Source organism: Crocodylus siamensis, chromosome 5 (genome assembly GCF_052110815.1).
Source record: "Crocodylus siamensis isolate JL-2025a chromosome 5, ASM5211081v1, whole genome shotgun sequence".
In the NCBI taxonomy this organism is placed as follows: Eukaryota; Metazoa; Chordata; order Crocodylia; family Crocodylidae; genus Crocodylus; species Crocodylus siamensis.
Genome location: NC_143399.1, coordinates 14,712,585 through 14,731,113, shown reverse-complemented (window position 1 = coordinate 14,731,113; position 18,529 = coordinate 14,712,585). Strand labels below are relative to the sequence as shown.

At 40.6% G+C, this 18,529-nt stretch overlaps 1 protein-coding gene across 7 annotated transcripts in view; it reads right to left on the bottom strand.

Moving 5' to 3' along the window:
• Positions 1 to 18,529, bottom strand: part of NFIA (nuclear factor I A) — a 308,443-nt gene that overhangs the window by 29,480 nt on the left and 260,434 nt on the right. For 3 of the 7 annotated variants that reach the window (XM_090049569.1, XM_090049570.1, XM_090049567.1), the window contains 3 exons: positions 12,886 to 13,064; positions 10,950 to 11,115; positions 2,913 to 3,004 (listed from right to left, as the gene is read on the bottom strand). In XM_090049569.1, the coding sequence (XP_089905695.1) occupies positions 2,913 to 3,004; positions 10,950 to 11,115; positions 12,886 to 13,064 (437 nt within the window). The remainder of the gene's footprint in view (positions 1 to 2,912; positions 3,005 to 10,949; positions 11,116 to 12,885; positions 13,065 to 18,529) is intronic. The other 4 variants (XM_090049571.1, XM_090049568.1, XM_090049573.1 and 1 more) reach the window with 2 other exon arrangements.

Below are 18,529 nucleotides of genomic sequence, written 5' to 3'. Positions count from 1 at the left end.
TCAGAAATGGACAGGAGACAAAGGATTTAAAAACAGGTCAGTCCGGTATAAAACAGGACTAATGGTCACCTTAGTCTTGCGACAAGTCTGCTACTGAAACAGTACTTGCATTGTTGTGGACATACTAAATCCTTAGCAATCTGAGATCAAGGACTGCAGACATGCAACCACAAATAGGAGAAGAAAATATGTAGCTTTTGAAAGTTGCCTCTAATGCGTCCCCCACCGAATTTCTCAAAGCTTGGATCTGGATCAGAACTTCCACAAAGGCCAGAAATCTTCAGATCCAGAATTTGGGTTTAGGCCCATCTGTAGTATGGAGGTGTTAAGAGAAAACTCTGTTGCCTTACACTGAACTGAAGCTGATGTTAAAGCTACTAGTTTGACTTCAGAAGTACTTAATGCTCTTACTGAAATACAAGTGAACTGGGGGGGTGTCGATGACTGCTGGACATCAGGCCACACAAGTCTTAACTGGTATGCACTGTAAAAATCCTGATGGAAAACAGCCATATCTACCACTTTTATTAACTCACTCTCATTTGTTTTTATCTTTTAAGTTAAAAAATATCCTAAGTGATTGCTCTGAACCATGGGCCAGCGTTCTGCAAAAATTTCATTACATTTTTTTTTTGGTTAGAGGAAGGTTAAATAAATCTCCAGATATTAACTTCCTAGTATTTTTCACTCCTCTGATTTAAAATACGGTCAGCTTGATTTAGTTCAGAATTACTATATGAATAAATAATTTTAATTTAAAGTGAGTTTTTATGACAAATTATAAATCTACCATTAGTAGGTTATGAGAGTTATACTGATGTACCTTGAAATTCAGCAGCACAAAGGAGGCAGCCTCAATAAGAACAGTATCAGCCCCTTTAACCAAAGCTGCACATCTCACTTAAATTGAAAGTTTTTGCTCAGCATTGTCATGCACGACCCAGTGTCGCATAGAAGCACGTACAGTAAAGCTAGAGCACTTTCCAATGGCTTAAATCATAACTTGCAGGGATCAAAGTTCAGAGTCAACAAACAAATGTGAAAAGCCTAGCTTAACAGATGTAAATAAGTTTAAAACATTTGAGAGATTTAGATTCTGTTGCATTCCACTATGTAACCAATTTGGCAATCAGTAATTGTTAAAGCCTTTTAGGAAAGCTATTGGAGCATTCTCCAAAGGGTTTCAAGTTTCTTAGACCATGAAGGAAAAGGCCAAATGCTTGAAGACTTTAACAGTGTACCTTAAAATTCTTCTGTTTCCTCATTTCAATGTATTTCTGTGTATTACGACCATTTACAAAACCACAGGAGAAATGTCATGATTCAAAAGTAAAGAAGCATGAAACCTTGCCTTGTATATCGATTAAACAGGAGGAACTAAAAGGGAGGCCTGAAAACAGGGGAACCAGTTGAATTCTGCTAATAAACTAAAGTAATAGGCACTTGAAGAGTTAAACCCCCCTCTCTGTTGCTGGTGTACTTTCTATGACCCTGTTTAATGCAGAGAAGGTTTGAGATCCCATGTAGTTTTAACCTGTGCTGTCGACAGAGCTATAAACTAAAGCTCCTAACAAATGATACAGAAGGAAGAGATACCAGGCAAACATAGCGTGCTCATAAGCATCCGGTCATAGCCCCGTAACCTGACATTTTTTCCACAATAAGTGACATGATTTTATTACACTGATCAAGTAGGTGCTGATGACATCACCGTGTAGATTTTGTTTTCATGCATGTTTTGAAAATGTAGCCCATTGCAACTCTGAATCTGTATCACAATGATTCGGGCATGTATAAGATCTATTTCAGGCTGCATGGAAGGAGGTAAAAGTAAAAGCTGAATCTTGGCTAAGTTTATATGCTAAACTATTACTTTATATACCAAAGTCAGCTCAAAACAAATTACAAATGCTTTTTGTTCTTGACTTTAAACAAACTGTAATGCAATCATGCAACCATTTTAAACTATGGGCTACAGTGGTCCTAGAACACTAGCTCCTCTCATTTTTTTATATCCCTCTATGATGAGATGATATTAAGCATACCCTTAATTTTTTTTCAACATCTGGCTCAAATTAGCCACTAACAAAACTGCCAACAACTATTTTCTTAATCGAACTTGGGAATATGATATGCCTTGGAAAAAACACATTTAAACCTTGTCCTTCTCCTAAAGAAACAAAAATGTTTACTTGAGCTTCTGATTCAACTGTAGCAAATCTATGAATAGTTGTCCCAACATCACTAGGGTCAAATACAGTGTTGGTTGTGAACAAGAGAGTAGAGCTTTAAATTGATGTTTGATTTTTTTTTTTTGTTTTGGTTTTTATCTCCAAGTTGGATCTAGGGAGAAGAGGCTGGAAGGTTTCCAGAAAGCCCTAACTTGGGCTATGTGTTTGTGAGGTGTGAGTACATCTCCTTTCTTATACAAAAAGAAATACTCACCTGCACACTCAAAACCCCACATTAACAAATCAGGAGCCTAATCCTGATCCTACTGAAGTCAACGGAAAATCTCCCATTCACTTGAGCAGCACAGGATTGTGCTGTAAGTGCATCATTATCCGAGGGGTCCATCTGGGTTTCTTTTGCACATGTAACTATATGCACTTGCAAATAAGCTAGATGCAATAAAAGACTTAAACATTTAGTCCTGTGGGGGGAAAAATGTGCACTAAAAGCCAATGCCTTGGAAAGCAAGGGTAGTTTTCCAGTTATGAAAGAAGCATTATTACCAGATAAGCTCAAAAACACAACAAACAGACAAAAACTGCAAGTGACGTTTCACTGTTGTTACTGAGACCATGTGGGTGAACTGACAGTGGAAACGTGGTTTACTTTGTAAGAAGACATTAAAATACACAGAAGAATAACAAGCGGCACTGCATACAGAGAAGTCGAAAGCTGCCCACCTGTGTCTGTTGAGGGATATTTACAAAGCTTGGATCCCGTGGTCCAACACTGACGAATCGGTTTGCGGGGGAGGTGCTGGGTGTCGAGTAGGCTGTGAAGGGAAGGGACACATGCGTTGAGGAAGCAGCACTAGATTGCACACAAACAACACCAAAACACACCGTCTCAGAGCCACCTAAGCAGATGTTTAACATGGAAATGTGCAAACGTTTTAGAGAGCAAGAGTTGGATTTCAGACACTGGAAAGGTTTCCTCTTATTGATGGATATATAAGTACATACATAACTGAGGTGCAGAAGGTAATTCCTTGAAACCTAATATGGCAATGTACTCAATTGATCCAAAGAGTTTTTAATTTGAGAAGAGTAACACTACTGGCCTTTTGATGTGAGGCTGTACAACAAGCACTGTGGGCCCCGAACCTGGGTGCATGTTCCTGAGTGCCTTCACTCACATACGTAAGTTCCCAAGTGTCTTCACTTGCATAGGCTTCAAACACACTATTCATGTCAATGAACTCACTCAAGTGCATATTAACAGAATTGGGCCCTTATTTCATTCTAGTGGAGTGCAGTATAAATTATTAAAGCCCTGACTGTCATACTGTTGGGGTCTGCAGAGTCCAAAACATTCATTTGATCTGTTTATCAAGCTAAGAATGTTCTTTTGGTGAAAAATTAATGGGTTACAGTTTGGTTGGGGTAAGAAGTGCACTCAGTCTGAAAACTCCCTTTAAAAATTGGACTAGCTCCCATAAATGTAAAGCTATTAAACGTGATGCAAGCCAAGAAGAACCCAGCTTACTTCCAAACTGGAAGTACTTTAATGATTTTATTGTTGCTCTACAGTTCTCCACTGCAGTTGTCTAGAACTCGATGCACTTCAAATTCAAAAGCTTTCAATACATCTTAAAGGAAGTCCATAGGTCTGAACACCGCACACATGCAGTCACGCGCCCTCCCCCTCTTTCTGCTTTCTGCGAATGCCTGTCTAAACAAAAACAATCCAAAAGTCGTTCTTTCTAGTTAAATATATTTAAAGGACTTGAAATGCACTGTACTAAATAAAAGTCCATAATGTGAAGCAAAAAAAAAGCTGGCTATCCAACTCTCAGATAAAGAGGTAAAAAAAACTGTATAAAAAGTGAGCTGTGGCTCAGGAAAGCTTATGCATCTCTGATTCAGTTAGTTTATAAAGTGTACTTCGACCTTGCTTTTGGCCACATTAAAGTGAGGGCAAATATATAGTTTAGGTCTCATTTGAGGAGAAAAGCAATTGTACTTAAGTATTCCATAAAGATACTAATCTTTTTTTCAGTATAGCTGAAATCCTACTGCTTTTTCAAGGCAAAGTATGTGGTAAAAACTGTTGTGTCAGATGAGCTGTTGGTTTGAGGATTCTACTGGATTCTCGTTTCTTATCGGACTCTGAGGAACGGATGCCCTCAATGGAAGGATCTTTGAGGAAACAAGGATATGTCAAGTGTGGATTAGACCAGTCCTATGAGAAATTGAATAATTTAGGCTCCTTTTAACTCCTACTAATTTCACTGGGAGCTTACAGTCCTCTGCACCTTTTAGGATGGATTCTGTCTTGGAGACTAAGGTGAGTTTTTCCCTTTCAGAAAGGCACCAAAACTTGTTCAGACAAAGCGAGTCTGTCTTTCTGTAATTCTTAGCAAAGATTTAATATGAACACAGTGTACAGTAGTTAGGTGTCACATCCCAAGATTATTTTTTCATAGTATTGTACAAAGTGTACAAAGTACAGCATATTTACTCGTACACTGCTTAGTATTTGTAAGTAATAACTAAACTGCAAATATAATGCTAAGAGGACGAGTAAAATTTGTGACGTATTTAATTTGCTTTTTCTGTGCACGCTCAAAAAAGGCAGTAATTTGCAATAGATACGGCTCATCAATGGTGTCAGTTATTTTATGCACTATTTTCTAGTTCAGAAATGCTTGAGATAACTATCAGTTAACCTCTGAACCCAACATAAAACGAGAATAAAGATTCTTCCTACAGCAACACAAGGTGGCTTAGACCTCAAAATCAGAAACCTGCTATCCAGCTCTTTGGATTCTCTTTATGAGGTAAAAGGAGTAGCTCCTCAGAGCAGCTGCCTCCACAGAAACAAAGATCAGAGGTGAATAGAAGAAACTCAAATTAACTTCCCAATTTTCAGCTACTGCATATCACTACGATGCCTTGCACTGGCAGATATCTGGTGCAGGAAGATGTGTGCCTGCAGTGCAATGTATAATGTTTTTGGCACTGATGAATATGAGGAGATGGTTTGAGAGTGGAGAAGACATGCAGATGAAGGAAGAACATTTCTTCTGCAGTAAAGTTCACTACTGGCGACTGTCAAATTTGGAGTGAATTTTGGCTTCGGGCTCATACAACAGGATGTTTCCATCCAGCATTAGTTTCACTCTGCTTAACTGAGGCAAAATGATATGATAGCTATTGCAAAAGCTTGTGATAACTGTAAAGCTAACTTCTGTCCCATTACAAGTGCCTATGCAACCATTTTGGACCAACTGGACTTCTGGAATTTATTTGGGCCTTCTGTACGAAGAATCCAATATTCTTTTGGTGCTCAACCTACCAGACTGATCTACAAGATGCAATTTATTATTTAAACACTGGCAGTCTCACAAATAAATGGTTTCTTGCTTGCCTGATTTCAGACCAAGGTATTTTCTGGCAAGGTGTTACAGAGAATTGCGGGGAAACCACATTAAGGCTACCCTTACTATGTATTTGTTCAAGCAGAAGGATTCTCGAGTTCTTTCTCAACTACATACTCCATGCAGAGTCACTTCAGCAAGCTCATTCTGGGGGGAAATATAATAGCTATGTAAAGACATACACTTTGGTGTTAATAACTGAAACTATTTGTAACTCAGTATCTGAAAATGCTTAAATTTAGATTGGTGCTACGATATTAAGAGGAAACAGCAACACTAAGTGTTTACACGTAAAGAATACTGAAACAAGGGACATTTTCTACATATTGTGAATGTCATATCCTATACCGCAGTGTGACGCCACCACAATGATGTGAGGCACCAGGGGATATCTAAAGATTGCATGGTCAGAATATTCATTTTGCTGTGGCACGCTCAGTTGCACTAGTCCCCGTGTTGGGATGGGGCGGGTAACAAATAGAGATTCCAGCTAGTGCAATACCACCTCTACTTCTTGCAATATCCCATCTTCTCCTTGGACATTTCACACCCAAATACAGTATAGAGCGCTTCCTGCTTGATGTAGGGAGTTGGGTTGACGTGTTTTCCTGGATGTCCTACCATTTCTGACTTTTGGACTCTATTCACTGGTTTTAAGAACTGGAAACACCTTTGGTTGGCTAAAATTATAGCAAATTAATTTTTTTTTAGATGCAAAAAAGTTTTGGGGTACTATCTTTTATTGGACCCACTGCTCAGGAGAGATTTAGGCAAGCTTTGGGGCAAAAGGCACCTTTACATAGTCTCCTTCACAGTGGTGTTTCCAACTCCATTTTACAAAAGGGGATACACAAGCTAGAGGAAGAGAGTGGGAGCAGTCACCTGCCATCCAATCCTATCCCTTAACCAGAAGATCATCTCTGTAGGTTCCTTGGGCCAGATCCTCAGCTAATACTATGCCAGTTTACAGATGAGACACTGGCCCTTTGTGTTTTAATAAGAATATTTTCCTGATCAGTGCAGTCTTTCTTCTGTTGGAATCTGCTGTGAAGTATTTCCAGCCTGTAGCTGTGGAAATGAACTCGATGCCACAAATTTAGTATGATGCTTCACTTCAGGAACAAGCAAAAGAGAAAGAGCTGGCAGGGAAAGAACACTTGCTCACACAAATAGCTTTGGTATTTAGCCAAAATGGCAAGAAATACTATGAAAGACAAGACATTACAAACAATGTTATGAATGTGATGTATTCTAAAGTTTTCTGCAGTAGGAAAATGCTACTGTAACAGATACTTTCCCAGAAGACTTGTTGCATACTAATGGGTAGTCTACCTAGCAGTTGTGCCGTAACAGAGAAAACGATCTGCTGCTGATCCGCCTTCCAGGCTGTTCTAATGTAATGTGCTGAGGACCCTCCTGTACACATCAGACAGAGAAGTATAGGTACCTGGTGTGTACAGCAACAGTGCCTTGACAGGTGACTGATACTAAAAGTTTAAACCCCATACACACCTCCAGTCAGAGGTACAGCCAGCTATACTAAAACACACCACAAATACAGTAAGAATACATTGCATACCAGAGATTCCCTCCAGCTGTGTCTCTTCCAGCACATCACACACGCTGACAAATAAAGTTATCATCGTCACCATCGACTGGAAAATAGGGCCCAGAAACCTGAAATACCTTACCCCAAGGACACTCAACAAATGTATGACAGAGAAAAAAAAGCTCCTGATTGTGAGGCTGGTGCTTTAACCACAAGATCATTCTTTTCTTCTGTCCATGCAATTAAAGAAACTTTCATGTTAAACTGTATATAAAGACATGCTGAGTGGATGCTTTTGCCCTGCAAGGGAAAAGGAAAGGCTCTACCTGTGCGCAGTTGTGAAGCATCAGAAAGTTTACCTAAGGGAGCTGTGCCTCTAAAACCAAACCCCACCTTCAAATAGGAAAGCAAATCTTGTGTTGCAATGACAGGTTCAGATGCTAACGATCCGGGTCTTTTGTGCTAAGTACTCCACGGTGGCAGAGTGCCATCAGTACACAACAGAAGCAGGGTTTCCTCAGGGCCACAGGGGGTCAACTCCAGGAACCGTCAAGCTTGGAAAAGCAACGTAGGGCCACGTTTATGCTGTGCTGGCTTTGAGTTACCACTAAAACCAAACCTCTTGGCCAGGGAGAGATAGGACACGAACTCAGGGTCAGTGTGCAACACGAAGGTGGGTTTTTTCCTACTCCGACTCCTCTTTTGGAGGAAAAGTATAGCATCAAAAATCATAGGTACCATCCCCACAGTGTTGTTTCCTCACTGATGGAGGTGCTGGATTTGCAGAAGAGGTCAGACCTTCCCCTGGAAATTCTGAGGCCAACCCTGTACCCTGGATCATTGTGCAGTAGCACCTGCGTGCACCTCCCTAGGGGCTTCTGTTCTCGGGAGATCCTGCTTTACCCACAGAATTTTAATGTCATAGTTGGAGGGTTTTACTCTTGGGCTCAAAAGCATTAACTACCATGTTATGATGATCCTCCTTTTCAGGAGGGCACGATGTATTGAGCAGCTGCTCCTGGTTTCTGCACCCTTCTGGAGTGCCATATTCCAATTCCTGGAAGTGCTTCAAATGCATTTTGTTTCTGTGGAGGGCTTTATACCGGATCAAGGAAGAGGAAGAGCACAAAACAAATGTTAATCCCTCTTCATTCCATTTCCTTGGGGATTTTTTTCGCTTCCATACAGCAAAGGAGGGAGGCTGGCTAAAAGCTAACAGCACTCCCCTGTGACGCGGTTGGTTCTGTTCAGTAAGTTTCCTTCCATAATTGTACATGCTATGGAGGGCAGGCAGCACTGAAAAGGGATACCTGTGCTGATGCACTGGTGCAGTGAAAATGCGTAACCAGGGAAAACGCTTACTCATTTGCTTTTGTCAGCCTCTGGTGACTCCCAACTTCCTATTTCCACTCCAATATTTAGTAAAAAATAAAATAAAAAACCCAAACAGCAGCAAATAGTTATCTCAGCAGGGTCCATGTTCTATTGTACCGTATTTATTCTAATCTCAAGACATTGCTTAAGGACACTATGATACAGATATACCTGGATAGTTTTTGCACTTACTAGAGACCCGTTTAGCAGCGAAATCCTCAGTATAACGATTGCAAAGAACAGAAGCAGCAAGAAGTGAGAAGCTGACCCTGCACTGGGATGATGGGTATATTTTGGTCTGAGCAAGCAAACCCTCCAAGTTATCAACTCAAGAGGGATGCTTCAGTCTATAGGACCATTCTAAATTGTCAGAATATTTTTTGGAAGATTTGTCCAGTGAGTGAAACACCTGCAGAGAGGTGAGGGGAAGGCAGAGGACTGGAGGGATATGCCTAATGTCTGTGGGCGACATCCTCTATGCTCATAGTCTACTGTAAGCACTGAATATGATGGGCTGGTTCTGATGTGAATGCTGCCCTGCAGATCTCTCGCCATTCTTAAAATCGGTGCTACCTCCTGAAAAAAATCCTGTTGGCTTATCTTGCCTTCCCCTGGCTCAGGTATGAATCTAGTTTTTCTTTGAAAAAAAGGTCCTATAAAATCTACATTTCCAGAGTAGATTACACACTCCTTAAACATTAGTCCACTGGTACAGTCAAACCATTTAGCCTGCATGAGTCTTATCAAATGGAAGGTGCGTGCTCGACTATGTATAGAACTGTATGTTTAGCTATCAGACTAATTACCAAGCGGTAATTATTTTTTCCTAATCTTTTGTTTAAATACCATTAACTAGCTGCTCTTGAAAAAACCTGGATTCCTAATCATCTTGACAGCTGTCAGTTGAACAATCCCAGCCACAATGGACCAGCCCTTCAGCTGGTGTAAATCAATGTGGCTCCCCTGACTTCAGTGGACATATGCCAATTCTTCCCCCTGCTGAGGATCCAGCCAAGTACACATTTAGCTTGTTTACAGAATCGGAGAATCGCGGAAAGGAACGTGAAGATAACTGTTAAAAATGGTGTTTAGACATTTTTTTTCCTTTAAGCGCTACAAGCTGCCAGTCAATTATGAGCTATAATTGAAATGCTGACATATTCAATGAACAGATTTAATTTTTCCCAATTCTAAAAACCTGAACATACTGAGGTATCTCAAGCTGTGCTCAGTTGGGGCTCTGAGTAAACACGAACCTTTTTCACTAGGCTGAAATACTCACTGCTTGAGACACAACCTATGCTGTCCACTTGAAGGATGCCACACGAAAATGCTGCGATCTTCCGGACTTGGCACACGCCTCGAGAAACCAACCGCATCGCAGTCTGGTCTTGAAGGGGTGAATTACCTGAGCTGTGCCCGAAGCTTTAAAATTTTAGGCTCCATATGTTTTGAATAACACATAACTCCTTGGGTAGCAAGCAGCATGATATGTAACATTTAAATAATAAAGCTTCAAAGCATGCACAGGGAATTGCTTTTTTTGATTAGATTGATTGGTGGGTGTGTGGACATCTTGGACTCACCTCATTGTGGAATAAGTCACCTACTGTTGCCATTAAAGCACTGAAAGTTTCCCCTTTGGTTTTAAATGCCAATTTGTTTGTAGCTTCATTAAATCATTTTGTAATTAACTCCCGGCGTATCCAGATTTTTTACAGCTTTAAGCCCAGCTGCAGCAGATTTTGTTTCCCAGCAGAGCCAGTCCAAAACAGTATCCCCATGTGTACATGCAAGAATTTGTGTATTTGACTTGTAGCTACACAAAATGCACGAGGGGGCTGTGCGGGTGGTACGGAAAGGACTGGAGGTTTCACCCTGGGCAGAAGAAATACCCTAGCAGTCTGCACAAAATGTAGAACCTGCCAAGGAGCTCAGTCATAAGGGAAATGAGTTGTCGTAAGGGAAATGAGTCTGAGTTTCTCTAGAAAGGCGTGTTCCAGGGAGAGCTGTAAAAGGAGTGAGCTCTGAGGACTTGTCAGTTTAGTCTAGCATGTCCAAGAAGCAAGTCTGTGCGGGTCTCTGTCTGCTCCCGTAAGTCCTGTCTTGCAACACATGTGAAAAGCCAGCCCTGTGGACTCTTCAGGAGGACACTGCCAAAGGTCCCGAGTGTCCTAGCCCCCTCCCCCCCTATTTTAGCTGCTGGCTGCTAGCTGTCTCAGATGTAATTATGTGCACTGCCAGCAAACAATCAAGTTGGTTCTGTATGAGGGAAAATAACAAGCTCATAATTTTTTGCCAACCTCACGCAATCTGCTCAAAGCATAGTCCACTCCTCCTCATCTGTGACCAGAACACAGCTACGGCAGTTTGCGGAGAATGAAACCCTTGGTTCCTTGTTGCGTCCGTACTTACTTGGTGAAGTGGGGGAGGTGGCCCCTCCTTCTGTCGATGTAGTTGGAGGTTTTGTGTCTGGCACTGGCAGAGGCACAGGCCTAGCCATTGGTGGCGGAGGTGGTGGTGGCAACATTGGGGTAGGAAGGAATGGATTGTGCACCTTGCCTTGGCTGCTACCATTGGGCTGCCAAAAAACAAACAAACAGACAGACATCAGCTATCAGGAGCCTCTGGTAACGGGAGAGTCATGTTTACAATTTTGCGCATTAAATTTTTAATTACTCCATGCTAAGGAAGCAAAGATACTGGAATGGAAGCCTGCTGTGCCCTATACTTCATTGACTTCAATGAATTTGACATCATACCTCACATCTGGCTTCCAGTAACTATTTTAGATCTTTTAAACCCTTTTCTTTAAGATCTTGACTCAATTTAGTGGTCCTGGTAAAACTGTGTTGCCCAAGATAATAACAGGTAGAATCATTCTGGACCAAGGTCTACTCTCATTCACATGCACTGTAACATGCACCACTGAGCTAGGTAGGGTGCATATTTAGGCAGAAATTGTCCAGATTCATGCCTCTCCTGTTCTCTTAGGATATCTGTGCCTGGGACTTGAGTACAAATTTCTTTCTGCTGAAAGGAAGCCTTGGGGAGAGTAACTGTTAATTACTCTGCCAGGACTGGAAGATGTCTGTAGGTAGAAATAAGGACCAGCCCCACTGACTTGAAGAATGTAATTACCGGAGTTTGTGGGACTGAGGCCTGAGTAGGAAGCCATTCTTCAGGAATATTTATGTTTCCAACATCCAGTACCTTTAATAAACTAGTATATTTAGTCACATTTCTCAAACACTATCTTGTCTTACAAATAAGTCACTTTCCTGCCAAGCAGACTTTTGCTGTATGTTCATTGTGAGTATGCTAGCAGTTCATAATGCTGAATGGTTTGGGGTAAACTAAGCAAATGAATACTCAAGGAAAAAGAAAAGCACTATATTGATTTGTTGTCTAGACATAAATGTATCTGCTAACATATTGCAGACATTATTCAAAGCTAGTATTGGCTGGGTTATGCAGAATAAGGTTTTTTTTTTTAGGTGAGGAGAAAAGAGGATTGAGGACACAGAAGCTTTTTAAGTAAGTGTAATAAATTAGATGCTAAGACTTATGTTAATTCTCATTAACACTCTCACTATTGTGTGTATAGGAAAAAAATAATTTTGCCAGTTGTTATTTCATTCGTGGAATACAGTCACGTGCATTGTATTCCACAAAACATTCATTACAAGTTTTAGATATGATTTACATAACGTTTATAAACTCTGCATTTGACTGGAGTGTTATTTCAATAATGTGAAGATGATGATTCACTTTATTTGATTAAAAAAATGAAATTGCTTATTTGAAGCTTTGGAACGTAGCTTAATTTTTCATAGAGATAAGGGGAAGAGATAACTGCTTACAGAAATAACAAACCATAATAAACTGTACTTTTAACATCTTGAGTTCAAATACTGGTCAACTTGATCTAAAGGGCTATACTGCAGTATTTTTTTTAAGTGAACTTAGCTGATCTGAAACATCTGTTTCTCACCCTCCCTTTTCCTGCTTCCCCCCCCCCCCCAACTCTAAAAAATAATTAATAAAAATTATTTGGACCTTGTATTTTGCTAACCCTAGTTTGCTAACCCTAGTGAAGCTAGGGTTAGGATGCATGAGGCTGAATTATTTGTAGAGAAACCTCAGAAGGTCATAGACCTACCTCCCTATCAGACAGGCTGAGTTAGTATTACCACAGTGTAAAAAAACATTTCCCAGGAGTCAGCAATATTTTTTCTGGTGGCAACCATTCAAGGTGCTATGTTCAAGATGGGCGCAACACATTAAGAGAATTCCATGGTTATTTTACACAGGACAAATACTTCTGAAGAAATAAAAACGGTTTCCTTACATTTAGGAACCCCACCTGTCCAGCCTGCTGACCAGCGTCGGGGCAGACAAGTTGGACAAACTCTTTCAGAGTCTCCTGAGGATGATAGCGAATTGCTGGGTGTGAGAAGTATGGCCCAGGCTGTTGAATAATGGGTGATGTTGGAAAATGAAGAGTCGATGGTGTTGCATGTGGACTTGCTAAAGGAAAGAAAACAAAGAAGTTACAGCGAGTAGATTCTGCCTTGGATAAAACAGTTCAAACCTACTGTAGCTCTAGCGTAGCTGTGATTTTTTAAATGGACAGTCTTTTTATACAACTAACCTTCACAAATGGCATGGCAGACCATATTATATCCTAAACTCACTTCAGACCAATCCTCAGGATAAAGGAGCTAGATATTTCTGAATGATTTTCAGTATTTTTAGTGGACGTTTATAAAGGAATCAGCAGTCCTTGGTAAAAGTGATGACTATTCATTACCTTAAGAGCCTTTCTAATGAATCAAGCAATAAAAAATGTATTTGGGAGATTAGGCTTGATTTAATTGACATTTCAACTAACTCTAGTTTGCACATATGGATCCGTTTTTATTTTATACTATAAATGGTCAATAATTTAATGACACTTTTCTACCTCTTGCTATTTTTTTTTTTCACCCCAGTTTGGGAACATTTGTTTTATGTGAAATGCTTTCTTCTGCTGAACACATAGGAAATGGCAAGCCTGCTTTCAAAATGATGTTTACTTTTCTCCGGAACAATTTTAAGGTTTCAAACAAGCCCCTCGGCCGCATTGAGAGACGATGTTGAAGGGAATTAAAATTGGGAAATTAACATGATAAAGAGCCACAAGGTAGAAACACAGCAGGAAAACATACTGACTGGACAGTGACTGTATATAGTGACAAATCCCCTTGGCAGTGACAAATTTGTTCTCAGTTTTCGTCATATAAGGCTACTGATGTTTTAAAAAGATTGTACAGGTAAAACCAAGGGCAGAATTATACCCGCATAGTTTAACTGATACCTTAATCCAGCCACTTGGAATATGAGTTGTATCAAGCTAGATCCTCTTTTGCTCATATCTGTTTACACCTGCTCAGCCCCTGTGTAATGAAATGCTGACATTTACAGACTCCTGAATTTTTCCCTTTTTCTCTAAAATACGTTTGTCCCTCCAGCATAGAAGCATAGTGGTTTATTAGGACACAAGCTCTTCTCATATCCAGGGTACATGTCTCACCAAACACTAATCACTGCACCACTGTTGCTCCTTCACACACTGGCCCTATTAAACTTTTATGAATTTCTTGCTCATGCACTACATTTGTAAACCACAAAGAACTGATCTGATAAGAGGTATACATGGCATTCAGTATCCAGAAGAAATTCTTGCATTGGACTTAGGGCAAAGGTGCAGTTACACATCACATTTGGGAAAAGTTGAAGAGTAAGCCAAAATCAAAGAAGAGCAATAAATACGCATTTCATAATGGCTGTTATAGAAAGACTTTTACTAAACAAAAGCTAATATCTATTTCTCAGTTTTCACTCCTTGCCAGTTTGAAAGCATGTTACTTTATTATTACTTTTTTGCTTTAAAGCTCATGAAAAATTTAACAACTTCGAAGCCTGAAGTTATGGATAAAACATACACAACAAAGGTAGCAGTGAGCCAACTTTCTCAATGTGATCCTGCTTGTGGTGGGGCTAAGTTTGAACCAGTATGGGATAGTTTGGTGTTCGTGCCTATTTTTGAATGAATGGTTACAACAACCAAGGCTGTCAGGGAGAATTCCAGCTATGGTTGATAAGTTCTGGACAACTAGAAATAGTCCTCGGTAAATGGACTAAACCTGTCCAACCCAGCATCCTACATACCATGCCACTTAGAGATATCAATCATCATATAGTATAAATGTCAATGACTACTAATGGATGGATGTGAATCTCTGTCCTAGATATGATGAACTTTACATCCCATTATAAACCTTTGAGTTATCCAGTCCTCCCAGCCCATTTTCCCAGCCCATGGCTCTTTTGGAAAAAATGGGAGGGTGAAGAATTGTATTCTATCTTCCTTTTTGACTGAGGTGTGCACACAAGCATGTGTCTTGGATTTTTAAGCTAATTTTACATGGAAGCATCTTTATCCTTATTGTTTTTAAAAGCTAAAGAATTATATACTTGTAAGATACTCAGGTTAGAGGTGTTATCTTTTTGTTTTCTTGATAGCTCTAAGAAGACAGAACCCAACCCCTTCAGAGAAAGGGGGGAGAAAGAAAACTATCCCACTGTGAAGAAAGTTTTCATGTCCTTAGATCATTTGTACTTGTTATATGCAAATTTTGATGTGTTAAAGCTATTTGAAATTGTTATGATGCTATGGTATTATCTTGTGCATAAGTGACATGCCTCTAGGTGCATGGTAATGTGAAGAAGAAAAAAAAATCTGCTAAAAGAAAGAAAGGAAGCCACAAAAACATGGAGATTCAGCATTAAGACCAATACTGACCTCAGTTTGCATGGATATACTGGATATGTTCTTATATACATAACTGCTCAATAATCTCCCTATGGAAAGTGTCCATAGACAGAGGAGATAAGTCAATCACCAAGAATAAATTATGCACAAAATTCTCATAGGTTTAGGGAGGCAGAAATACTGCTGTAGAGAGAGGCTGTTTCCCCTGGGGCCTTTCCTTACTGGGGCCTTCCATTCTACTTCACTCTTTTTGTATGCTGTGGATTAAATATCCATCACACAAAACCAGGAAGACACATGGAAGGTGGTACAAAAAGCTGTGCTAGTAGCTTGGCTCTCCAGCTTGGTACAGGGCCTTTCTGAGGAGCACAAGGGCTGTGTCCACACGAGTGTGGACGTATGGTTCCCCGGGAACAACCAGCAGCGGTGCACCTTGTGCCACTGCTACATGTCCCCAGGGAATGCCCGAGATACACGCCCTCTGGTGCACAGCAGGTTACCCCGGGTGGGGTAGGGGAGGCTGGGGCCAGCACTGGGCTAGCCCCAGCACCTTGCCTGGGATCCTGGGGGCTTCCTGGGGCTGCAGATCCTGTTGCGTGGAGCCTGGCTGGCAGCAAGAGTGTGGCTCTGGCTGGTCAGGCTCCAGTTTTGAGCAGGTGCTGCTCTGCTCTTTTTTTGACTCCTAGACATGTGGTATGTGGCACTGCAGACATGTCTGCAGTGCCACATACCACACAACTGCACTCCTCTGAACTTGGCCAAGGAGGCAGGTCTGGGAAACAAGGCTGGATAAGCAGCCATCCCCAGACAATGCAACACCTACTAGATTAGTGGAATCTCATTTTCTCCAAATGGATGATCCAACACTTAATGCATGAGGTAAGGGACAAAGCTTCCCAAGGATTTGTTTTTAGCATCCCATTGACAGTATCAGTGTATCTTAGCTAGCCATAGGAAGGGTTAAGGGTTGGTTTATCAGCATGAGACTCCACTGTAATTAACCTGATTAACATTTCAAAGTTGACATGCCAAGTGCTTTTGAGTTTTGAGATACGGTATGCTAACCATTAAAGTCCAAGAACCTGTCCATTAGATGTAGATCCCGGGTGTCAAGCTCCCTTGGCCCTCTAGGCTGGATTTGGACTATGGAGAACCTTACACTCCAGATCAAGACCACAGGGAGCCTCATGGGCTGAATCCAGACCCGTCTTCAGCTGCAGGGTGAGCGGTGGTGGCATTTACCACCGCAGGCGCTTGAGCTTTGCATCGTAATGTTGCTTTCCCCATCGTTGCACACTTACGCTTCCCAGTAGGGCTCCATATTCCAGAATTTGGTGGTCCTCCCCCCATCACCCAACCCTGGATTCCCAGCCCTTCCAGAAGTCCTGCAGGCTGGCTGATACAGCTCAGTGGACCAGATCCAAACCCTGATACAAGTGATAAGCTGGATCCACTTTGGCAGATCCTACACTTCTAATACAGTCTGCCTGGGAGAGAAATACACAGGAAACAAAATGCCAAGAGACCTGCCTCACTGCAGAAAACCAGGAATATGGAATACCACTGGGTTACTGAACATGAAAATCACTGTGAACATTTTTAATTGATCAGAGGATGTGAAGCCTTATTCAAATTCAGGCTGGTATTTCCCCTCCCTAAGTCTCCTAGGATCTTCCATAAAGTCTGTATTTTCCTCCTGTTTCTTGTTATCTCAACTGTATCTTCATAATTTACTTTATATGAATTCTCTTCCCTCCCTTCATTGCTCCTCAAACAGAAATTTACACTCGTGATATATATTCAGCTCTGCACCCTTGACATTACTTTAATTCCCTCTTCCCTTTGCCATAAGCTTTCAGAGATTCACAGATTGGACAGAGACTTGTTGCTTTTGGCATTGGCTTCTTACATAGATTCCCAGTACCGTAGGAGGATCCCAACAAATCCTGCCAGTAGAGCAGTGCAAATAATAAAACTCAATCTACCTTCAGGTGTGGTGTAATCTAGTGTTAGTGTTATAGGCACATTCCTTCCCTGCCATGTGAATGAAGCATTACAGCATAGCCTAGCTTTTGCAAAACTGTACCATCTCAGTTGTTAATCATTAATAATCCAGGTATAAGTGAAAATCCTGACTGAGATGTTTTACTTAGCCAGGAACATTACATTCTGTGTCCATACAGTAACAAGAAATTTGTTATCAAATTGTTGCGCATGAAGGGAATGGCAGTCTACAAACTCTTAGGGATTAGGTCCATGCAAGACTTTCAAGGGGTAAAGGTTTATGAAGACCCTGCACAGAAAACATACTGCTTTGGCTGACAGACTTCTAGCCTGTTACCTGTAGCTTCATCTAGTATCAGTGCACAAGAGTAGGAGTCACAATACCAAGTTTATGGGTCCTAATTTTGAAAATGACTCACCTCTCACCTAGAGCAAATCACTGCAGGCAGTGCTTTCAAGTATTCATTTATATGGTCAGCTCAACACTTCTGAGAATCAGACCTTCAATTTACTCCATATAGTCACTTTTGAAAATGCGGATCTTAAATCCTGTGCGTGTCAGTTCCCCCATTTGTACATCGGGTATCATATTATTTACTGACTATACTTTGGGGTACTATGAACCTCAATCTGGTATTCTCTGTAAGTTGTAAATTGCTTTGAGATCCTCAGATGGAAGGCAACATAGAAATACTACCATTATGTCATATATAACAAAGCCATACCATTTTTTGCTCATGTAAACTTGAGAAATTCATATCTTCTTATGAACCTCACTCACTTCATGACAAAAGTTTGCATTATGAAAATATTGAGACATGAAAGTTGGAACTTTCTTTCAAGGTATGGTTCGAAGTATGGGGAATTAGTGTTATTAAATTGTGTATGTGTGCATTGGAAAATAGGAATTATCCTATCTCAAAGCAAGCATAAATATTTTAAAGCACACATTACATTAATTGTGTTGAAGTTCATGTGAAACACCCCAGAATTTTTGTTGAAAAATAAGATGATAATATATGGTGGCCTACAACATATATTTGAGTATTTAAAAACCACTGTCATTGGGCCAAGTAATTATGTGCTACAGTCATTGCATCCTGCTAGGTTTTTGTGTTTTATGGGTTCCTAATGCTATGTAGCGTAAAAATTAGAGGATTTTCTCTCAGACTGC